Consider the following 25,033-nt stretch of genomic DNA (forward strand, 5'->3'; position numbering starts at 1 on the left):
TGTGTGTGTGTGTGTGTGTGTGTGTGTGTGTATTTTTTTAAGGGATTTAAAGGCACAGCCACAAACACATATTTGAGTAAAGTTATGACAGAATAACATTGAACATGTATCAAGCACATGAGACATGTTAAACCCACTGGGTAAGCACTTTTCTTGCTCATTATCTCAGGTGATCCTCACAAAGACCACCTGCTCAAGGGCACAGCTGGATAATGACAGAATAGAGATTTGTACCTGTAGCCCAGATCAAAAACTGTAGTTATATCCACGTCTCAGGAATCTCATAAACCAGCAACACTAAGTTTTTGCAAACATTAAAAAGTGTCTTCATAGTTTCCTCAGTTTTTCCAGTCTTTTACTATGAACATTTGATATTTTCCCCTCTCTCTTGTTTGCAGTGTAAATGTTTCCTTTCTGTGACACCTTCATTCTTTACAAATGAAAGAAAATTATGTCTAGATCCCAGGAACTCATTTGCTCTCATTTGTACAAAGGGCAGGATGACATCATTTTCTATAAATTTTTTAACTGAACTCAGACTGTTTACAGATTTTAAACCTTCTGACTGATCAAAGGAGAAACTAAGCAGGAAATTTCATAATGGGTTCAGGAGGATGGCACGGGGCTATATTAAACATTTGTATGGTAAAAGCTGCAAAAATGACGGACTGTGTCTATACATTGGAGGAAAAACAGGCAAACGTTGAAAACTTCACGTGGTGCCTCTTTATTTTCATATGTTTTCCTGTGTGTAAGTTACACATATTCATTTATAAAAATGTGGAGAAATGAATAAGGCCCAAAGTAAAGAAAATAAAATCTTATAACCCCATCTTGAGAGAAGAGCATTTGCTGACATTTTACAGTATTTCTATCTAGAATTTTATTTCTGCATATAAATTTTTTTCAAATATGACCTACACCACGTATTCAGTTTTGCAGTTTGCTTTTTTTCTTTTAAATATGTTTCATTGTGTCATTTTAAAATATTTCAGGGACTTAGAAGCAGTTATTTTATCTTTCTTTTCCTCCTCCTACCTTTAAAGAAACTTAGTTTAAAACCCATTTTAATAACAAAATTATAGAGACTGAGAACAGAGTAGTGGTTTCCAAAGAATAGTAACAGGAATAAGTGGTGGGTGTGACTACAAAGGAGTAGAATGAGGAGGTCTTTGGTTTCATGGAACAGTTCTGTATCATGATTGCAGTGGTGCTCAAGCTAATCTATACATAGAGTCAAGTTGCAAAGAACTATACACACAGGTTGGAGGAAGTGAAGGTCCCAGAGGGAACTAGGGGCCCCAGGAGGGAGTGCTTTAAAGGTTGAGAAATATGGTTTGAATGAGGAGTTGGGGGTCCTAGAAGGAGGTTGAAGGTCCAAGAAGTTGAGCGTTGGAAGGTGTGAGATTAGGATCCCAAGGAGTGTTGGAAGTCCAAAGAAGGGCTGAGGGATAGAGAGTGGAAATTCAGAGTCCAAAGAAGAAAGGTGGGGTTGGTAGTGTGTCAGTGGGGGTTGGAGGTGACCTTGCCTCCCATCCCCACTTCCCAGGGCAGACCTGGAGATGAAGAGGGCAGATGCTCACAGTCCTGAGAGTCCAGTGTGCCAGTCACTGAGCTGGGTCTGGTGGCAACTGCTGGCACACTGGGGCTGACCGACCACTGGGTAGGACATGGCTGTAGAGGTGACGGAGGAGGTTACCCACTGAGGGGATGCCACTGTACCTCCCCGTTCCCTTCTGCCACATCTGGGCATTAACACCCCTGTCTGTCCCTGTTGCCCTTGCCTGTTACCCATCTAGTTGAGCTGGGGCTGGGAGGTTCCTGCACACCTGGGGAATGGTGGGCATCACACATGCTGCCTCCTCCGTGTCTGGGCCCGGGGCACTGGGTTCCCACATTTCAAGGGCCTCTGGAGTGAAAGCCCATATGTCTTTGAAGCCAGGATGCAAAGGAGGCGGCCAGATTCCAGGTGCTGGAAAGGTTGCCGGTCCATCCAGCAGTCCCACCTTTGCCTTCCACTTTATCATGCATCTCAGACTACATCTTGCTGGCCCCGAGGAGGTAGCATTAAGGGTGGCAGAGGTGGCTGCTGTGACAGTGGCAGAGTCTATTCAAGAGATGCTGGGTAATGAGTAGGCAAGGGCAAGGGACTGGGGCACTGGGCTCTCGGGGGCAGGGGAGGTGGGAAGAAGGAGGCCTGGTCAGCCACTGACTACGAGAAATGTGGAATAGAGGTGGGTGGGGTGGAAACTCTCCCACCTCATCACAGCTGCCCAGTAGACCCCAGAGCATCCGAGCATCCTCCTCATGCCAGAGGCAGAACTGGAGAGAGACCAAGATTCAGAGACAGGTAAAGTCCAAGACAGGGAAAGAAGGAAATCAGAGCCAGGTGCCCACGGAGGTGCTGCCAGTGATGCCCACACATGCCCAGCACTTTGACTCCTCCACAAGCCCATTTTACAGACACAACAGTGAGGCCAAAAGAGGTGAAAAGAAATGTCCCACATTTGATGGCCCAGGCCAAGGGGATTAGTAGAGGGGATGCTGAGCCCTACGATTTCCAAATTTAACCCGGCACCACTCAGGCTGAGAAGGAGGGATTCAGGGGTCATTGAGAAAGACAGGGATGTCAGGCAGCGAGATGAAAAGAGGCAGAGAGACATGAGTGGGGTGGGGTGGGGTGATGTGGAGGGAGAATGGAACAGAGGGTGCGGGTGGGGTCCCAGAGCCAGAGGTATGGGCGACCTCGGCACTGAGGGAAGAAAAGAACAGTACGCACATGCACAAATAGGGCCACGTAACAACTGGTGAGCACCGAGGAGCCTAGGGCCACAGTACTGTGCCGGTGTTGGTGATCTGCGGCTACAGTTTATATAAGACATCATTGGGGGAAGCTGGTTGAAGGGTTCACAGGACTCTATGTGCAGGAACTTCTTGTGATTCTGTATAACTTCAAAATAAAACGTTTTTTAAAAACCCACTTTATAGAAACAAAATGAGGCTTTTTTTTTTCTAGAAAGACAGCTGACAAACAAAATGAGATTTTAATTAATGAACAAACTGAGTACTAAAATGCAGAGTAAAGAATGATAATGTATGGCCGGGCACAGTGGCTCACACCTGTAATCCCAGCACTTTGGGAGGCTGAGACAGGTGGATCACAAGGTCAGGAGTTCAAGATCAGCCTGGACAACATGGTGAAACCCTGTCTCTACTAAAAAATACAAAAATTAGCCCGGTGTGGTGGCAGGCACCTGGGATTACAGGCGCCTGCCACCTGGCAGAGAGGCTGAGGCAGAGAATTGCTTGAACCTGGGAGGCAGAGGTTGCAGTGAGCCAAGATTGCACCACACTAGCCTGGGTGACAGAGAAAGATTCCGTCTCAAAAATTAAAAAAGAAAGAAAAGAAAAGAATGATAATGTAAAGCTGCATGTGGTGGTGTGTGCCTGTAGTCCCCAGCTACTAGGGAGGCTGAGGTGGGAGGATCGCTTGAGCCCAGGAGTTTAAGTCCAGCCTGGTTAACATAGCAAGACCCCAGTCTCTTAGAGAAAAAAGAAAATAAAAAGAATGATCATGTGGAAACCAAGGAACCTGGCTTCTGATCCTACCTCTGGCTAGTCTTTAACTTTTAGGCTTCATTTTCTTTTATGGGAAATAAGAAAATTGCGCCAGAAAATTCTGAGACCACGTCAAGCTCTGTTATTCCATAGGGTGTATAGATTTCTGTAAATCTATATTTTGCCAAATATAGAATGAATGCCAATTGTATGTTAAATATAGTACAGAGATTGGGGCTTGTCTAACTTTGCAATAGGCAAGAAGTCTATTTCTGCCGCTTTCTGTGTGTCTGCCTATCACTGTATTAGACATCAAGGTGATATAGTAGGACTTAGTCCTTAAAGGACCTCAAGAGGGTGATAGACACATAGGAAGTACCTATATACATGCTAGATTACAAAACAGATAGTGTTAATGTTTGTTTATGTGCTAAAATGTGTGATATGCACAATACCTCCTCTAGACATTCTGAAAGAGATACTGTAGATTGCAGTATATCCAAGAAAGAAGTGGAATTTCAGACATATGCATACCCTGGTTTTATCGTTAATTGCATCTCATAATATGTTACAAGGACCAGGCTGAGCCAGGCACGGTAGCTCACGCCTGTAATCCTAGCACTTTGGGAGGCTGAGGCAGGCGGATCACCTGAGATCAGGAGTTGAAGACCAGCCTGACCAACATGGTGAAACCCTGTCTCTACTAAAAATACAAAAATTAGCTGTGTGTGGTGGTGGGCGACTCAGGAGGCTGAGGCAGGAGAATCGCTTGAACTGGGGAGGCGGAGGTTGCAATGAGCCAAGATTGCACCATCGCACTCCAGCCTGGTGGACAAGAGTGAGACTTCGTCTCAAAAAAAAAAAAAAAAATGTCGGGGAGGGGACCAGGTTGAATATCTCATAGATACTTTGCTGTTCACTGGGCTACAGCCACTCATCCCCTTTTATTCTAGGCTTAGACTTACTCTGTAGTTTGAGCTGTTGCATTAATAGAGGGTAAACTTACCTAGATTTACTTGGTATTTTTGCTTTTCTCTTTTTTCCTCTCCTGACTCCTTCCCCTCCAACCTAACTCCAGCTGAAAAAAGGAAGGGTGGGCAGACTGTGGACTCTGGCCTCCCACTTCTAAGTGTGTCTGATCCTTTCATTCCTCTTCAAGTACCTGATGCACCAGGTAGGTAAATAGAAATGTTCTGAGGTTAAACAGCTTGATTTGCATGTCCCAGGCCCTGTGGAAAATTCTGCCTTAAACACCCCATGAAAAGGATCTGAATTCCAAGCCCTAATAATAGGCTGCTGTTGCATAGTTTTACTCAATAAGAGGGGTAAACTTGTCTTGGAGGGTACTAGCCCTTAGCAAAGATAAAATCAGTTCAGGTTATACCAGATTGATTTCCATATTATATCAGTGTTCAGTTTTTCATCCTTGATGGTGTTAAAGGTGACATGAGGGGCCTATGTATTGGAAAGAACATTAGTCCAATATGGTTATAACAATGGCGGGGAGCCTGTAAGCACATGATAAAGTGAACAAAATATGAATAGTGGTGATAGCGTGATAATGGGATTATGGATGACTTTTGTTCAGTTCTTACTTTTCTATAATGTCTTTTTATTTTATAATATAAAAACACATAATAAAAATTAGGGAATGTGATAATAATTAATAGGGAATGTGAGTCAGGAAACCTGGGTTCCCTTCCAGCCTCTGCCCCTACCTGAAAAACCTTCTGGGCTTGGATCTTCATCAGTGAAGTGCACTGGACTGCAGGAGTTTCAATATCTCTTGTAGTCCACCATATCTCAATTTTAAGTAGCAGTCTAAAAAGTAGAAAGTGGTTGGTGTGTTCTGATGGAAAGAACTTTTGGAACAGTGACTGGATGCTTCCCATTTGGAGTTCAGGTTGCCAAAACTTTTCCTTCCGGCTTTCCTCCCCTACTCTTTTTGGTGGGAGGAGTGATGTGGGAAAGAGTGGCCGTCCTTTCTCTTATCTGTCAAGTCTCTTCACAAAAGCAAATTGTTCCAGCTCCTTAGAAGCAGTTGACAATTGTTTTGCTTCTGATCATTTTTCCTTTTTTCCCGTTGTTGCCCCTGCCAACTCTTGACCTTGAACTGATAGGACTGGCTTGGTTCTTTTTCTCTCCCCAAATAATAAAGGTATTTGATTGCTTGCTTCAAGATTGGAGTGATTGCGATGTTCATATCCTTTACGAAGTCTTCCCACCATCACTTACTAAGACAGACTGCAGCTAGGGTACCAAGGCAGTTTTTATTTTTTATTTTTAGACAAATTTGTTTACCCCTCTAAGGAGAAGCAAACACTTGCCTTGATCAGGTGGTACTCTAACTGTATAGCTTAATGGACCTAGATGTAGCTTAAAAATATCGAAAACCACTAAGGAATGATTCAATACAGGGTAGTTAAAAGAAAGGAAGGAATGAAATAGAGGCGCTTTGCCGGGCGCGTTGGCTCAAGCCTGTAATCCCTGCACTTTGGGAGGCCGAGACGGGCGGATCACGAGGTCAGGAGATCGAGACCATCCTGGCTAACACGGTGAAACCCCGTCTCTACTAAAAAATACAAAAAACTAGCCGGGCGAGGTGGCGGGCGCCTGTAGTCCCAGCTACTCGGGAGGCTGAGGCAGGAGAATGGTGTAAACCCGGGAGGCGGAGCTTGCAGTGAGCTGAGATCCGGCCACTGCACTCCAGCCTGGGCGATAGAGCGAGACTCCACCTCAAAAAAAAAAAAAAAAAAAAAAGAAATAGAGGCGCTTTCTTCCTTTGCACTTTTCAGGTATGCCTGGCGGTACTTGGACAAGTTCATTTTGAACAGAAGGTTAGAAAAGTGTGGGCTGTAAACTCCAGCTGGGGCTGACTGTCTTTTCCTCCCTGTTTTGGTAATCATGGGATCAGACAAGGGAAAGAGGTGATGGAGGCACTCTCATTTTGACACCCCTTCAGGTTCTTGCTTTGCTGTTGCTTAGGTAGCTCATGGGCTGCAGAAGCCGGGAGGAAGGCCTCTTTGCACAGGGCAGAGGATGAGGGCCCTCAGACAAGTAACTGTCCTGTGCAGCTGTCACAGGAGTCCTCTGGATCAGGGTTGAAGAACCAGGCACATGCCCCAGGTGGCTCAGGAAATCGGCTCCAGCTTGTGGAAATGCGTCTGGGGCCACCAGAGCCAGCTGGCTGCCATCCTGCCTGCCTTCTTGTCATCTTTCCTGTCTCCTGGTTCTCCATGCTTCTTTCATCCCTGTGGATTCCCGCTGAAATGTTACTGGTATACACTTTAATACCAATTAAGCCAACACCTCTCTTGGGTTTCAGTGGAAAGATCAACTAAAATGAGACATTTTAATAGAGAACTCCAGGAGTGTGCTATTTACTTTCTGCTCTGTCAGACCAGACTCATCTGTTGAAAACATAAGGTAGACAGTTAACTCTTCTGTGCGCTGGTGAATTCTCATATCACTGAGGGGGCATAAAATCCAGGCTGCTTACTGCAACCTGCAAGGCCCTAAGTGGTGTGGCCCTCGCCTGCCCCTCTAACCTCAGCTGATAGCGCTCTTCCTCTCCATCTTGTCTTTCCTCCAACAAGCTAAGCTCATTCCCACCCCAGGGACTTTGCACTTGCTGGTGCTCAGCTTGGAAAGCCTTCCCTTCAGCTTTGTTCCTTTGTGTCATTCGACCTGTGGGTCTCCGTTTAAATGCCGTCTGCTCAGAAGGCCCAGTGTGGTCCAACGGGCACTCCCATGCCCGGGCACTTTTTCTTCATAGCCCTTATCAGGACATAGTCCATCTTTCCTCATCTTATCACTGTCTGAGGGTGGGGCCTCATCTGTCTTATTTACCACCTTTATCAGCTGTGCCAAGGACACTGCCTGTATTCACTCAGTGAGTATTTACAGATCAGACAAATGAATGAAATAAAACCAGAGGCTGGAAGCCTTTAGGTGGCCCCATTACCCTCCATTTCTATCCCAGCTCCCAGGCACCAGACGACTGGCTCCATAGCCTTCCATCTGCACCTCTGCCAACTCCTGGGCAGTCCCCGCACACCCACTCTTTGAGAGTGAATAAAGGAAGACACAGCCCACAGTGTCAGGCAGCTGCCAGCCCCTGGGCTGATGAGAATAGTAGCTAAGGCTCAGCAGGTCCTTTAGCCCCGTCCTTTCACGGTGTCCTGCAGAATTGTGCTAAGTATATTATATTACCCACGGTGGCTTTGACTATTCTGCTTATTTTAACATTCAGCCTCTAGCACATTCAGTTACGCAGCTTCTATATCAAGGCCACTGCATCCTTTTTTAACATTTTTAAATATTGAGTGAGGAAAGGGCTCAGGGTTCCGTGTCTCTGGAACCTGGGGAAACTACAAATTTGGTTTTACACTGCAAAAAGCAAGCAGTCTGTCACACCACCAGCCTACTATGGACACCAGTCAGCTTTTTTGCCTGGTTTTCTTTCTTTGTTTTGTATACATATTCGTCTACTCTCAGCTATACTGATGATAAGAATCCTGAGAGGCTGGGTGTGGTGGCTCACACCTGTAATCCCAGCACTTTGGGAGGTCGAGGCGGGTGGATCACCTGAGGTCAGGAGTTCGAAACCAGCCTGACCAATATGATGAAATCCCTGTCTCTACAAAAAATAAAAAAATTAGCCAGGCATCACGGTGGCATGCGCCTGTAGTCCCAGGTACTCGGGAGACTGAGACAGGAGAATTGCTTGAACCCTGGAGGAGGAGTTTCCAGTGAGCTGAGATCACACTACTCCACTGTAGCTGTAGCCTGGGCGACAGAGCAAGACTCTGTCTCAAAAAAAAAAAAAAAAGAATTGGCCAGGCGTGGTAGCTCACACCTGTAATCCCAGCACTCTGGGAGGACGAGGCAGGTGGATCAGAGCTCTGAGGTCAGGAGTTCAAGGCCAACCTGGCCAACATGGTGGGACCCCGTCTCTACTAAAAATACAAAAATTAGCTGGGCATGGTGGTGGGCACCTGTAGTGCCAGCCACTCAGGAGGCTGAAGCAGAAGAATTGCTTGAACCCGGGAGGCGGAGATTGGAGTGAGCCAAGATTGCGCCACTGCACTCCAGTCTGGGTGACAGAGCAAGACTCCATCTCAAAAAAAAAAAAAAGACTCATGGACTCTCAGTCCCCTGAAGACCGTGCCTTTCAATGACTTTTAACATTTTTATTTTATACTTTTAAAATGATCACATACAAGTACCTCTGATCTTACACATACTGGGGAGTGGTAGGTGGTAATGTCAAGTAACGCCCTCATTGTGTGGGTGAGGAAGTGAGGCCTTAGTGTTGTTCTGACTGTGCTCGGCCACACATTCCTTCTCTTGCCCACAGTCCCCAAACAGTGGATGTTTCTTTTATCTTTGGGACAGTTCCTAGATCAATAAAGCCTTTGACCAGAGAGCTATATTCAAGGCTTTGGGAAATATAAAAATAGATTTGAAACTGTTAGACCTGAGTTCTAGCCATTAGTGGCTAGGTGATTGTGGTCAAATCACTTAAATTGTGCGTTCTTATCCTTAAAATTGGCAATACTAAAACCTACCTCATGGGGTGTTCTCAAGGTTTAGATGAAATCATATATTTGAAATTTCTATGTGAATTTTAAATTACTATAAAGATGGGAAATGCTGTTTCAACTTTGGTTCTACATCCCTATTCCCAGTGGGGCAGTCCTAGTTATCATAAAGTGATATTTTTCTCTTGTTGAAATTAAACTTGCTCTTATGACCCTTAACTTTTACACAACTGAGAGCCATTAAAATAGATTTCCTGGATACAGTGATTGTCAAACTATGGGTAAAGGGCACTGGATAATTATAGGTTGGTTCACTGGTTTGTTTTAAGGAACGTTTTTATTTTTCAAAGCACTATAAAACCAATTTTCTTAGAAGGTCTGGAATATGAAAATCATAGCCATGAACATTTGTATGCTTACAAAGCTGCCAAATGATGCATGGCTAGTGAGTCTCAGAGTATTTCATTGATGCTCAAATGCTGCTTGTCCATTTATTTGCCTTCTGTATGCATTAGGAAACAAATAAGCTACAAGTAGTACCAGCGTTTTAAAATATGGTAGAAAAGAGGCTGGGCCAGGCTCATGCCTATAATCTCAGCACTTTGCAGGACCAAAGTGAAAGGATCACTTGAGCCCCGGAGTTTGAGACCAGCCTGGGCAACATGGTGAGACCCTGTCTCTAAAAAAAAAAAAAAAAGAAAAAAAATTTTTTAAATTAGCCAGGCATAGTGGTGCATGCTTGTAGTCCTAGCTACTTGGGAGGCTGAGGCAGGAGGATCCCTTGAGCCCAGAAGTTTGAGGCTGCAATCAGCTATGATCACACCACTGCACTCCAGCCTGGGTATGACAGAGCGAGACCCTGTCTCTCAAAAAATGTGTGTGTGTGTATGTACACACACATAGATATATATTAGAAAGATTGAGGAATTTTCTCTGAAAATTGGGGACAATATTTTTAAATCATTCTTTAAATTGTAGTAAAATGTACATAATGAGATTTACCATTTTAACCATTTCTAAGTGTACAGTTCGGTGGCATTAAGTACATTATTATTGTTTTGCAGCCATCACTACCATCCATCCACCCACCTTTTTTCATCTTGCAAAACTGAAACTCTGTACCCATTAAACAACAACTCTCTGTTTTCCCTTCTTCCCAGCCCCTGGCAACCATCACTCTATTTTCTGTATCTATGAATTTGACTACTCTAGGAACCGAATATAAGTGGAATCATACAGTATTTGTCCTTTTGTGACTGGCTTATTTCACTTAGCATCGTATCCTTAAGGTTCATTCATGTTGTAGCATATGTCAGAATTTTCTGTCTTTCTCAGGCTAAATAATAGTCCATTGTATGTATATACCACATTTTCTTTCTCCTTTCCTCTGTTAATCGACACTTGGATTGCTTCCATCTTTTGTCTTTTGTGAGTGACGTGGCTGTGAACATTGAGTGTACAAATATCTCTTCCAGATCCTGCTTTCAATTCTCTTGGGTATATACCCGAAAATGGAATTGCTGGATCATATGCTAATTCTATTTTTAACTTTTTGAGGACCACTGTTTTCCATAGAGGCTGCATCATTTTACATCCCCACCAACAATGCACAAGGATTTGAGGAAACGATTTTTATAACACCTCTGCAGTACTGATCTCGGTTTTCCACAGACTAAGCAAGAAGGCATTCATTGCCCCATCAGTGTTGCTTCTTTTTTTTTTTTTTTGAGACGGAGTCTCGCTCTGTCACCCAGGCTGGAGTGCAGTGGCCGGATCTCAGCTCACTGCAAGCTCCGCCTCCCGGGTTCACGCCATTCTCCTGCCTCAGCCTCCGGAGTAGCTGGGACTACAGGCGCCCGCCACCTCGCCCGGCTAGTTTTTTGTATTTCTTAATAGAGACGAGGTTTCACCGTGTTAGCCAGGATGGTCTCGATCTCCTGACCTCGTGATCCGCCCGTCTCGGCCTCCCAAAGTGCTGGGATTACAGGCTTGAGCCACCGCGCCCGGCCTGCTTCTTAGAATTAAAATCTTTTTTTTAAAAAAGTGCCTCTTGGTTTATGGTACTTCATCATCTCTTGAGAAGTTAAGCAAGAGAAGCTGTGTTTTCTCAATGGTTTGTCATCAAGACGGGTATTCTTCTCATAACTTTTGGCCTGGCATCTTCCTCATTTCCAACTGCAGTCTAGTGATACTGAGAAGTCCAAGGTTGGTCATAATATGTGTTTTTACTCTGAAAGCTTATCTTTCTGCAGATTTAATTCTCTAAAATGAGCTTGGAATGTGGCATGATGTTTGACTTTTGCTTCCAACTTGCAGATGTCACAAATGGTTTCTCAATGCTAAGAACTCTTTAGAGTGACTAGATTTCGTTTTATTTTATTTCTTTTTTAGGGTGACTAGAGTTTTAAAACATAATCTCTCATCATGAGACTTCAGGGCTTACACCCCAAATCAGACAGAACATAAATTTCAAAGCCACAAGGCTGGAGCAGCTGCGTCCTCTTTTTTGGTGGGGCTCGTGTTCGGCCCTTCCATGTCTGTCCGTTCAGCCTGTTCTGCTCCTCCTGGTCATATTCTTAACTAGAGTCAGAATGGGCCTTGAGCAAGCCCTTGGTTTTATTAGCCTGTATAAGTAGGTACCTGTCCTCTTTTTTTTTTTTTTCCCGAGACTGAGTCTCGCTCTGTCGCCCAGGCTGGAGTGCAGTGGTGCGATCTCAGCTCACTGCAACCTCCGCCTCCTGGCTTCAAGTGATTCTCCTGCCTCAGCCCCCCGAGCAGCTCGGATTACAGGCGTGCGCCACCACACCTGGCTAATTTTTGTATTTTTCATAGAGATTGTGTTTCTCCATGCTGGCCAAGCTGGTCTCGAACTCCTGACCTTAGGTGATCCACCTACCTCAGTGTCCCAAAGCGCTGGGATTACAGGGGTGAGCCCCACAGCCAGCATCTCTTTTGATATTTTAAGAGAGGGACTGGACATGGTGGCTCACTCCTGTAATCCCAGCACTTTGGGAGGCTGAGATGGGTGGATCACTTGAGGCCAGGAGTTTGAGACAAGACTGGGTAACATACAGGGACCCCATTTTTTCAAAAAAAGAAAAAGTTTTAAGTTAGCCAGGCATGGTGGCATGCATCTGTAGTTCCAGTTACTTGGAGGCTAAGGTAGGAGTGCTGGGATTACAAGCATGAGCCACTCCGCCTGGCCAGTTTATCTTCATTTTGTCGATAAGAGAACTTCAATCTAGAGAGAGTAAGAGATTTGCCCAAAGTACTACACACACTTAGTGCAGAACAGATCTCCTGTTTCTTAGTACCTTGTCTACCTCTCTGTTAGACCATCCTGCCTCATCCCCACCTTTCACTTTATTCTAACAGTTCTGCTTATTCTGTTCTCACCCAAGGCACTTGAGTAAAATATGGAGCTTGACCCATATTCATTACTGTAATCACAGGCACCTGTGGCCTAGTGACCCCCTAGCCCATCTAGTCCTCTTACTTAAAAGAGATGTTAATCCCCTTTTATGTACCAAACGCTTTATTTATACACACATTCATTCTGATAAATACACCCTTTTAATCCCAACAACACTTTAAAGTAGTTCTTAATCTGTTTACAGCTGAGAAAATTGCTTAGAAAAATCAGGCAACTCGGCCGGGCGCGGTGGCTCAAGCCTGTAATCCCAGCACTTTGGGAGGCCGAGACGGGCGGATCACGAGGTCAGGAGATCGAGACCATCCTGGCTAACCCCGTGAAACCCCGTCTCTACTAAAAAATACAAAAAACTAGCCGGGCGAGGTGGCGGGCGCCTGCAGTCCCAGCTACTCGGGAGGCTGAGGCAGGAGAATGGCGTAAACCCGGGAGGCGGAGCTTGCAGTGAGCTGAGATCCGGCCACTGCACTCCAGCCTGGGCGACAGAGCAAGACTCTGTCTCAAAAAAAAAAAAAAAAGAAAAAAAGAAAAATCAGGCAACTTAAATTCAGGCTCTTTTGCTCTTTATTTTTTGGGATTTTGCAGGCCCCAGCTAAAATCCCTAAAATGTATATTATCACAATAAAAAGTAAAAATAAATCAATAAAATGATACTCTCTATCTTTTTTTATAACTTCTACTTATATTCGAGATTTAGGGGATACGTGTGCCTGTTTGTTACCTGGGTACATAGCATGATGCTGAGGTTTGGGGTACAACTGATCCCATCACCCAGGTACTGAACATTGTACCCGATAGTTATTCAACCCTTGTTCACCTCCCTCAGACACACATACACGCGCACGCACGTGCACACACACACATTTAGAGTCTGGAGTCAGTTCTAAAAATATCAGAGTAAGCCTAAAAACTAATGCAAAACTTGGCCGAGCGCAGCGGCTCATACCTATAATTCCAGCACTTTGGATCACCTGAGGTCAGGAGTTTGAGACCAGCCTGACCAACATGGCGAAACCCATCTCTAATAAAAATAAGAAAAATTAGCTGGGTGTGGTGGCAGGCACCTGTAATCCCAGCTACTCGGGAGGCTGAGACAGGAGAATCGCTTGAACCCAGGAAGTGGAGGTTGCAGTGAGCCGAGATCGTGCCATTGCACTCCAGCCTGGGCAACAAGAGCGAAACTCCGTCTCAAAAACAAAACAAAACAAACCAAACAAACAAAAACTAATGCAAAACTGGACCATTTTCTTCTCTTCAGAATTGTCCACTGCTTTTCACAAACATTTCTTAGGAAGATTAAATCATTTCTAAAATACAATTTATAAATAATTTGGGGGTTTTGTTGGTCTGTCCCCTTAAATAATTGAGAATAACAGTGTCAGTCTTTGTACATTTCAGGTGTGAACTGTCCCAGAAGAATAGCTTTTGCCTTTGCAGCCAAAGAAGCTACTTCTCATAACTCATGGGGAAAAAAGATCTTTGTTCATTAGACAGCACTAAGTCATGATATGCTGATGTGAAGTTTGATGTTTTTGGATCTTAAGAAACACTTCTACAGTTTCCTACATTCACCACTCTCTTCTCTGTGCTATTCTTCTCCGTGCAGTTCTTCATCATGATACTTGGCTTCAGTGTGTTTCTATTAAACTGTAAGAGAAAGGACAGAATTTATAAAACAAAGGATATCAGGGCCAGCCCTTGATGCAGATGGAAGGCCTCCAGGCTCCATGAGTTACAGACTGTCAGCATCCTATAGCCTTTCTTGCGCCTCCCATTATATCCTTTTCTCAAGTTCTTCATTTACAATGGCCAAAAATGACCAGTAATAGCTTTAGATGTGACCTCTTCTAAGAGTCCTTTCATTTTTAAGCAATCAAAACTTTAGTTAAACTGGAAGAATTAATCTCTAGTGTGGTCAAATATCTGAGTCTTAGTATCAGCTAGCTAGCTCTCTTGCTTACTTGCTGTGAGATCTTTGGCAAGTTACTTTAACTTTCTGGAGCTGGTTTCTTCATTCATAAATGAGAAGGCTGAATTACATAAGATATGAGGTTCTTTCCAGTGCTAACCTGCCTGATAACATTACCATTGTCCCTGGGACCATGTCTATGTGAAGACTCATATTCCTTTATTGATGGAGATAGGCAGACCCCTAGACAGATACAGAGAGAACTTCAAAGACAAGTCCAGGCTCTACCATGTCTAATCTGTGACTTTGGGCAAGTCACACATTCTCATGGTCTCTGATCTTCATTCTGTTAAACTGTGTTAGTATTCTCAAACCCAGGGGTTTTTGAATAATGAATGAAAATATTTGATATTAAGCTCTACAAATGTAAGTGATGTCCATCATTGTGATGGCACCTGAAGGCCCACTGAGTCACTGGGAACCTTCCCTCCCTGTGAGAATCCTGGGAGTCCAAGCAGCTCTTTGCACAGCTGTCCACCTTACATAGACGTGGCCTGTGCTCTCACTCCCAGCTTTGTACCTGGTATTGTTCTGTCTGCAGCTCCTCCCTCCGACATTTCTTGTATTTGAGTATTTCCCAAGCAGCCGTGACCATACAAGTTATCTATGTGAATAGCCTGTTACTTTGAGGTTTGGTCAGAAAACAAGCCTCCCTAAATTAGGCAGTTTACACCGTTCTGTCTCACCACACAACACGTGTACACTGATGTACTTCTTTACCCTCCCACATGCCTTTTTGCTCATGACTTATAAAAATATTAGATTCTTGAGCCAGGTTCAGTGGCTTATACCTGTAATGTCAGCAACTCAGGAGGCTGAGACAGGAGGATTAACTGAGGCCAGGAGCTCAAGACTGTCCTAGGCAGCATAGCGAGACCCCATCTCTAATAAAATGAAAAATAAAAAAAATTAGCCGAGCATGGTGGTACATGCCTGTAGCCCTGGCTTCCCAGGAGTTCGAGGCTGCAGTGAGCTGTGATCATTTCATAGCACTTCAGCCCGGGTGACAGAGCACTATCCTCCTCTCTCTTTAAAAAAAAGAAAAAGAAAAAAAAAAAAGAAAGGCTGGGCTCAGTGACTTCAGTGACTCACACCTGTAATCCCAGCACTTTGGGAGGCCAGGGTGGGTGGATCACCTGAGGTCAGGAGTTCGAGACCAGCCTGGCCATCATAGTGAAACCCTATCTCTGCTAAAAATACAAAAATTAGCTGAGTGTGGTGGTGCACACTCGTAATCCCAGTTACCGGAGACTGAGGCAGGAGAATCGCTTGGATATGGGAGGGGGAGGTTGCAGTGAGCCAAAATTGTGCCATTGCACTCCAGCCTGGGTGACAAGAGTCAAACTCCATCTCAGAAAAAAAGAAAAGAGGGAGATTCTTCTTCAACTCCTGTTCTTTCCACCTCCCCAGTCAAGCCAAAAGGCATAGATGTGGCAGGGCATCTGAGGGGAAACCAAGAACCGGGATACAAAGGTTCGTAAGACCCTTCCCTACCTTCAGTCATGTTTAAGGGCTGCAAGAGAATTGAGTGCAGGATGCTCCAGAAGATTCCTGATGCGGCAGGAAGGTGGGGAAAAGCTTAGAGGAGATGGTATTGAGTGACAAGTACAAAAAAGTAGGGGGAGGCATCTCCATTTTACAGATGAGGAGATAATGTCAGAAGGTTAAGGAACTGTGCCAGAGTCACAACATGTCACCAGAGAGGCTAGAATTCAGAATCTGAAAGAATGCTAGCCTGAGGTTTTGCACCAAGATAAACTGCTGTATGAAAGACAAGCAAGTAATTTTGGTTCTTTACTTTTTATCCATTGCTTTCCAAGGTTGCAAATATGTAAGTGCTAAGTTAAAAGAAGCAAATAATTTCATTTTTTTAAGTGACAGTTTTTTGAGGAGAGAGGAATGAAGCAAAAACTAGTGTTTGGAACAATGCAAAGTTAGACTTTTTAGGAAAACCATCTTATTTTTACCAGTATGCTGAAAATTATTAGAGATATTTTTCACATCTTATAATGTCATATATAGTATAAGGTTAATGCTAATATAATTATACTTGTGTACTTGGTTAGTGCCCTGTGAGGGTTTTTTCCTGCAACTGAAAAGCTTCCTTTTTTCTTCCTTCCTTTTTTTGTTTTTATTTATTATTTTATTTTATTTTATTGAGACAGAGTCTCACTCTGTCACCCAGGCTGCAGTGCAATGGCACAATCTTGGCTCACTGCAGCCTCCGCCTCCTGAGTTCAAGCAATTCTCCTGCCTCAGCCTCCTGAGTAGCCGGGACTTAAGGCACGTGCCACCATGCCCGGCTAATTTTTGTATTTTTAGTAGAGGCCCCGGGGTTTCGCCATGTTGGTCAGGCTGGGACTATAGGCATGCACTACCACACCCGGCTGATTTTTGTATTTTAAGTAGAGACGTGGATTTCCCCATGTTGGCCAGGCTGGTCTCGAACTCCTGTCCTCAGGTGATCCATCCACCTCGGCCTCCCAAAGTGCTGGGATTACAGGCGTGAGCCACTGCGCCCAGCTGTCCTTTCTTTTTTTAAAAATATAAACGAGGTATAAATGAGAAATGTAGCTTATTGTCATTTAATTCAAAGTTACCTACATTCCATAGACTCCAGAGAGGGTGAATTGGCTTTACATGTAAGTCTTTTTCTGCAGTGTGTTAATTATACTAAAGCAAATTATCTTGCCAAGATTCTGAAATCCATTCTTTTGTTTGACCTGTGTAGTTACAGATCACCTAAATTGAAGATCACCTAAAATTTGGTTCCTGTTTTTCCATGAATATCAATTTATTTCTTGCTTATCTCAATTCCCAAATGGCCTAGAAGAATACAGATTTATTACAACGTTATATACACGTTCTTGGACTTTAAGTCACTTTTCTCAAACAAACATTTCATTTTAGTTATCTTAATGACATTTCCATGGTTTAAAAGAACATTGTTGACATGCCTTTCATTGGGCAAGTTACAGAATTTATGTGATCTAAGTCTCCTCTTAACAGGAAATATGAGCTCTAAATTCCCTTCCTCCTGTAAGATTCTATGATTCATTATTTTGTTTCAAGTTAATGCTTTACCTTTAATAGCTTAAAGGTAAATAGAGGGTTCTTGATGGATCAGGGCTAGAAGAATCATTTTAAGTTACCAGGTGTGACAAGTCTGGTGGCTCTGGCGTCCTTTTATTTCTTGGCCAGAAGACATCAAGAGTAATCCATTTTCGGGCTTAAGTGAATTTTGTGAGATTTGACCATGGAATAATATGACTGCCAGCATGTCACAGGTGCACAATTGGCAGACAATAAATGATCGTTGAAGTCAACTTAGGTGTGGTTGAATTGATTGTCTTGGTGAGTTATAAACTGTTTCTAAATAAAGTCCCCCCCAACCCCCCAAAAGAGAGAGAGATTCAAAACTAAGCCCAGGAAGGAAAATGAACGTACAAATATTTATATGCAGATGTTTATGGCAGCTTTATTTTTACTAGCTTAAAAACTGGAAACAACCAAATGTTTATCAGTTGGTGAATGGATCAAAAAAGTGTGGTACAGCCATACAATGGAACAGGACCCAGCAGAAAAACAGAGCAAACTATTGATACTTGCGACCACACAGGTGAATTTCATCTCAAAGGCATTATGCCACAGGAAGGAAACCACACTCAAAAGACTATATACTCTATGGTTCCACTTACTGGAAATTCTTTAAAAGGCAAAGCTGTAGGGACAGAAAGCAGATCTGTAAAATGTTACCAGGGTCTGTGGTGAGAGGAAGGCACTGACTGTAAAGGGATATGAAGGAATTTTCTCAGGTTTTGGAAATGTTCTGTATCATTTCAGTGGTAATGATATAAATGTATACATTTGTCCAAACTAACCACGTTGTACACTTAAAATGGGTGACTTTTATTATATGCAAATTACACCTCAGATAAAAACAAGCAGACACAGCCAGGGCAGCATCTGGAATGCCTTACAAAGTGACTACTTCACTTGAGGAAGTAATCATTTTTAAACTGCCAATTTTGAAAGCCTGTTGTTAAGATATTAATAGCATTAATTTTTATGGTGAATCTATACCAAATATTGACCCCCCTAAAATGTGTTTGCATAGAGAATAGTGAATGATCCGCTGGCTTTAATATCTCATTACATTTTTGCTTTCTTTTTGTCTCTCTGCCCAACGTAGAAAAACTAATTGAGGGACTCAAATCTCCTGACACTTCTCTTCTGCTCCCTGACCTCTTGCCTATGACAGATCCTTTTGGTAGCACTTCCGATGCTGTAATTGGTAAAGTCATCATCTCTGTTTCTTCAGTCATGCATGATATGTGTGCCTGTTTCAAGAATGACAAGTACCTAGTTAACCAGTCCCCAGGGAATAGCCCTGCCACCCCCGAAGCCAAAGCTATTTAATCTCACTTGTATCACTCCAAATGAAGTGTTTTCCCTGCTTTTCAGGGGTACAGCGTCTATTTTTTGCCTTTCTTAATACCTTAAGATTTCTAAAGTGGATCTCTTATGAATGAGGAGGAATGTGAAAAGTTTCACATGTAGTTAGAAAAACTTTAAAAAGTTGGTTTCTAACTAGACTTTACCTTTGCTGAACTTAATGAAATTTAGCAGATTCTTCTTCTTTTTTTATTTTATTTTTATTTTTATTTTTTGAGACAGAGTTTCGCTCTTGTTGCCCAGGCTGGAGTGCAGTGGCGTGATATCGGCTCACCGCAACCTCTGCCTCCCAGGTTCAAGCGATTTTCCTGCCTCAGCCTCCCGAGTAGCTGGGATTACAGGCTTGCACCACCACGCCTGGCTACTTTTTATATTTTTAATAGAGACAGGGTTTCTTCATGTTGGTCAGGCTGGTCTCAAACTCCCGACCTTAGGTGATCCACCCACCTCAGCCTCCCAAAGTGCTGGGATTACAGGGGTGAGCCACCATGCCCAGCCCAGATTCTTCTTTAGAAGGCCCATGTACATCCAGCTGCAGTGGGACCAGCCTGGGAAACATAGGAAGACCCTATCTCTACAAAAAAAAAATTGTTAATTAGCCAGGTTTGGGGGCGCACACCTGTGCTACCAGCTCTTTGGGAGGCTGAGACAGAAGATCGCTTTGAACCAGGGGGTTTGAGGCTGCAGTGAGCCCTGATCATGCCACTGCCCGCCAGCTTAGGTGACAGAGACCCATCTTAAACAAAATTTTAAAAATGTTATAAGGTCCGTGTATATACCAAGTATCAGTAACTGAGAAAACATTTTGCCCACTGGTTAAGCCCCATAAATAGAATCCAGGGCAGGGGCTTGGTCTGCTTCCTGTCTCACATTTCCCTGTGTTCCAACAGCAAGGCAGGCCAAATTTGCAAAATGTTCAAGGCCCCTGTACTTCAGGAGGGTCCAATTATGAGACACCTAATAATGCCTTTGGGCAGAAAGTCCTAGAACTCAGAAGTGCCATGACCTTGCATAGAGGTAGGCCTGCAGCTGAGGGGTGTCACATGGTGTAAAAAGCCTCCCAGCTACATCCTGGGATGGGGTTTGAGATGGATTAATGGCCTTCACATGGCACAGAGGATATTTGTCCCCAGGTTTATCCCTTAATAAAAGCAAAATTACCAGAAAAAATTAAGGTGCCTTTCAGCCCATCTCTTGTGACATGGAAGAGGTTTGCTGAGCGGCTTATGTTCCGAATTTGTTTATGAGAACTGATCATCAGTGAGACTGGCCGCAGTGTTTCGCCTTGCACACGCATGCTCAGTGAAGCCTAGACGTTCAGAGCAGCAGAAATAAAGGAACTTACTGTTCTTTCCACTTTGCCTGAGACTGGCATTTTAGAGACCTGTTAAAAGAAAGCCTTCACACGGCTGGGTGCTGTGGCTCACGCTTGCAATCCCAGGACTTTGGGAAGCCAAGGTGGGAGAGATCGCTTGAGCTCAGGAGCGAGACACCATCTCAAAAAATGAGAATTTGAAAAAAGAAGAAAGCTTCACAGAATTTCCTAAAGAAACTTCTGACTCCCTTTCCCTTACCCTTTCCTCTTCTTAATGCTCTGTTACGAAAGAAAAAGCTGACGTTGCTGTTGAGAGTCTCATCCCAGGACTGGAGCCCCCAGTTCCCCAGCGCCTCCCATCTCAGACGGAATCTGTGACCTCGAATCGCACAGGTCAGTCAGGGGTCTCTGCAGCTGCAGGGACTGGTCGGTGCGGTGAACCTCTGAGCCAGTCTTTTCACGTGACTCGATCGATCCCGGGCTTCTTTTGCAGCCCAGGTACTTCCTGCTGAAATGGGCACTCTGAATTGTTACAGCCCCAGCTTCTAGAGGTTGAGGGATATATTTGCTTGCTAAAGAACTGAGTACTTTTTGGAGCCATGTTCTCTGTGGAGTAATCTCTGGGCTTTCTCTGGTTACAGTATTTCTTTATTCAAGATTCTTTTCACTGGTGGCGGGATCCCTCTATGTCCTTAATTAAAGAACTCCACCGAGCTGTAAGGACACCCTTAACCCTCCAGATTGCTGTGCATCTTTCCAGTCTACCAATGTCAGTGATGGCCATGGAGCTCATCTTCTATATATTGATGTTCTGTTCCCAGCATAGTGCTTTAATCTTGTATAGGTAATTTGCTATTAAATTGTAGGCAAAGTTGAAGTCTTCCCTAGATCTAATATTGCTTGTACCCTGATTTCAAAATTCAGTCTTACAGTCTTAATAGAATTTCTTAACTGCCCACAAATACAGATTTGGTAACCTTTTTTTTATTTTTGGGTCCATAATTCCCTTGATAAAAGTATCTGGTTTTCAAACTTGGATAGAAACAATTAGAAGCCTAGGAAACGTGTGGATAAATTCATGCAGGTGAAAAAAAAAATACCTCCAAAGACAATATGATTTATTTTCCTTGTTCTCATTTGAATGTTTTCTCCTAGAAAACTTTCTCAGAAAACAATCCCTGTGTTAAAATGCTTAAACTCAGGCCGGGTGTGGTGGCTCACACCTGTAATCCCAGCGCTTTGGGAGACTGAGGTGGGTGGATCACCTGAGGTCAGGAGTTTGAGACCAGCCTGACCAACATGGAGAAACCCCGTCTCCACTAAAAATACAAAATTAGCCGGGTGTGGTGGCGCATGCCTGTAATCCCAGCTACTCGAGAGGCTGAGGCAGGAGAATCACTTGAACCCAGAGGCAGAGGTTGCGGTGAGCCAAGATCGCCCCACTGCACTCCAGCCTGGGGGACAGAGCCAGACTGCATCTCAAAAAAAAAAAAATACTTTGAGTTTTTGTCTTGGTTTTCTGAAATCAAAATCATGTTCAAAGGGCCAATTTCAATGTAAAGAATACTAGTAAGAGGCATTGTGGGTGGGAACCTGGTTCTAGAAGGTACTGTTTAATCTTGTCGCATTCTGCTAATAATAAGCCAGAGGCAACCCTCTCCTAATCAGTTTGGATACTTCGTCCTATGGTAACTTCTTTCATTGAGTGTTTAGGGAAACTTTAAGTGAAAGTCTAATTGTTAAGTTTTTTCTCCCAAATGGCATTCACTAAGAACTGAGGTGCTAAAGTTAGCTCAGCATCCAAATCACAGACCTGTTTAACCAGCAACCTCTGAGCAAAAAATTTTCCTCTATTTCTATATTAATGTTAAGAGGAATCTAGAAAGACATGTTTCTGTAGATGAAAATCCAGAAGGCTTCACAGATTTCTTTTGGTTTTCTTTCTCCCACTTTGGCTTGTATGTGTAATGTGTAAATGCAGTAACTTAAAGGCTAAGATCTAATCTCATGATATTGTTGTGTGTGCCACTTAATGCCATCACTGACCTGGGATGCTGTGAATCTGGACTCAGATTCTCTCACCGGGGAAGATTCCCTGCTTGATTGTTCTCTGCTCTCTAACCCTACTACTGACCTTCTGGAAGAGTTTGCCCCCACAGCAATCTCTGCTCCAGTCCATAAAGGTAAATGCTTTCTTCTTCTCAGGCCCGCATGTGTCCTTAGAGGGGAAAGAACTAAACAACTTTTGAGAGTTTTTCTTATCAAAAGTCTTTACTAGTGAAGTTTTAAAACTACCTCCTTATATGGAAAACTTGAGTTTGTACTCTTACATACTGTGTTATAATACCTCTCAGTGAGAATATTTACTAAGACTTAGACAATAGGCCAGGTATGGTAGCTCAGGCCTGCAATCCCAGCACTTTGGGAGGCTGAGGTGGGAGGATCACTTGAGCCCAGGAATTTGAGACCAGCCTGGACAACATACGGAGTCTCAGTCTCTACAAAAAAATGTTTTAATTAGCCAGCCATGGCAGCATGCACCGATGGTACCAGCTTCTCGGAAGGCTGAGGTAGGATGATTGCTTGAGGCCGGGAGGGCAAAGCTGCAGTGAGCTATGATTATACCACTGCACTCCAGCCTGGGCAGCAGAGCAAGACTCTGTCTTAAAAAAAAAAAAAAAAAAAAAAAATAGCAGACAGGTACTAAAAATAAATAAAATTAAATCTTAAAAAAGACCTAGACAACAGATTGGTGAAAGTATTGCTTTCTGGCAAGAACATAGAATGCACATATTCCATGTTACCTTTAAAAGCTAGGTACCTTTGCAATCAATTCAAGTAGATGGTTGAAGTAACTATCTACTATCTGCTTATAATAATCAATATGATGCTTGTTGGCCTTAGATGTAAAATGGTTTTATCATATCTGATTCAAAGTTATTGCATAGTGATGACTGCAATAAAGAAATAAGCATCTTTCCTCAAAAGTCAGTCCTGTAAGTTTGAACTTGTAGAAGTTCACCTTCAAGTCATGATTGGTTACTGGATTTCTCTTTCTAATCTACCATTTTCATTTTTTAGTCTTGGGTTAATAGTGGTCTGAAATCCTGCTGGACAGAGGTAGCTTGAATCAGATTCTATTCAATGAGTAGTTTGTGACAGTATCAGGCTCAATGCCTGGCTTACTTTGTTACTGAACTTTCTGTGATTGGGTAGGGAAAATAGTCTTCTGGAAAGAAAAAATGCATAGAAAAGGAAGAGCTTAAGTCCCTTCAGGAGAAAATTCAAGAAAGAAGACTCCCCAGGATGACTAAAAATAATCACCCCTGTGGTTTGCAATGGTAATAGCTGAGTTTTTGTTTTTACCCCTGATAACATTAAAATGATTATGTTTTTATAGGTGATGTAGAGGGAAGTTACCTATTTAGACAGTGATGTCTGGCAGGAGTGTGTCAGCAGCAATGTAGAATTACAGAGAAGCATCATTTGCAAAATAGGTGCTCAGCTAGCACTTGCTTTGCGGGTAGGATAGCTTTAATTAGAATGGATAAGACTATTCTAACAAACCTTCTACTTGAGGCCTCAGTATGTGTAATCTTGTGCCTCAACATTCCCTGAGGCGTCTGAGTTGTTTCAATGTCTTTTTTTCCCAGTCACAGTGCAGTGAGTCCTTCCAGCAGTATTTTGTTTGCCTTGTATACATACAGTGGTTACTTCTTAGAGAGCCACCAATTCTCTTCCTCCTCCCCCGCCCCCGCCGCCGTCCCAGTTTTGAGTTTTTCGAATATTGTTAGGCCTCTGTTCCCCCAGTGAAGACAGGTGACTTATTCCTATGCCTTTGTGGATTAGTGACATTGAAGAGATACCTCACAATAATTATAATTAATGGCTTATAAATATTAGAATTCTTCCAAGAACCCTTCTCCCTAATCATTTATAAAAGTCTTAACATGACCAACTCTAAAGCATTTTTTTCTATATCTCTGTATTTTCCAGTTTTGCTACTTTTATTTCAACTCAGAAAGATGAGTACTTTCACCTTGGGAAATAACAGGGCTATACAGTTGAGATCTTTGTGCCTCTTTCACATTCTCTCATTTGCTAATCTCTACCTCTGTTGTTTCTGCTTGTGTACTTGCATTCTGTATTAAGCTGCAGAAGATAGTAATCTCATCTCAGGTTTTGATGTCCCTGAGGGCTCGGACAAGGTGGCTGAAGATGAGTTTGACCCTATTCCTGTATTGATAACCAAAAACCCACAAGGTAAGAAAAAGGATGGGGAAAAGAGAAGAGCTTGGCCTCAGTTCTCTTCAAAATAGTCATGCACCTAATCTGCAAGGGGGAAGAAAAGCATCAACATTTAATGAAGGACATTGGGAGTAATGAGAATCATTGTAGGCTGGACCAGTATAGATAGATAGAGATAGGTATCTTTAAAGTTTGACCATGGTGTTTATTTAGAGAGAAGTATTTAACAGTTGGCCAAAAGTTAGTTTTTACCATGAAGCCAAAAGCAAAATGATCTTCAGTCAGTGGAAACCTGAAGGTATATATCAAAAGCACATCACATTTTTTATCATGATTAGAATAATCCGTAATAAATATTTTTCCCAAAGAGATTAACAGCTGTGTTTTGGTATCATTCACATCTTTCTGACATTCATGGAGCATCCTTTTTCAACTTTGATGGATGAAAATCATTTGAACATGCCATAAAACACTAAACTGCCATGGGACCATCTATTTATTTTTTAAAGCATGTT

At 43.2% G+C, this 25,033-nt stretch overlaps 1 protein-coding gene across 25 annotated transcripts in view; it reads left to right on the plus strand.

Annotated features, from left to right (window-relative positions):
- Nucleotides 1-25,033, plus strand: part of AAK1 (AP2 associated kinase 1) — a 179,260-nt gene that overhangs the window by 141,064 nt on the left and 13,163 nt on the right. For 5 of the 25 annotated variants that reach the window (XM_045369157.3, XM_045369160.3, XM_045369170.3 and 2 more), the window contains exons 17-21: nucleotides 4,637-4,732; nucleotides 18,693-18,794; nucleotides 20,562-20,663; nucleotides 22,343-22,453; nucleotides 24,423-24,533. The exons of 2 other annotated variants lie outside the window; for them this stretch is intronic. In XM_045369157.3, coding sequence (XP_045225092.2) covers nucleotides 4,637-4,732; nucleotides 18,693-18,794; nucleotides 20,562-20,663; nucleotides 22,343-22,453; nucleotides 24,423-24,533 — 522 coding nt within the window. The remainder of the gene's footprint in view (nucleotides 1-4,636; nucleotides 4,733-18,692; nucleotides 18,795-20,561; nucleotides 20,664-22,342; nucleotides 22,454-24,422; nucleotides 24,534-25,033) is intronic. 18 more of the 25 variants (XM_045369162.3, XM_074011611.1, XM_074011619.1 and 15 more) reach the window with 7 other exon arrangements.

Source organism: Macaca fascicularis, chromosome 13, assembly GCF_037993035.2.
Source record: "Macaca fascicularis isolate 582-1 chromosome 13, T2T-MFA8v1.1".
Lineage (NCBI taxonomy): Eukaryota > Metazoa > Chordata > Mammalia > Primates > Cercopithecidae > Macaca > Macaca fascicularis.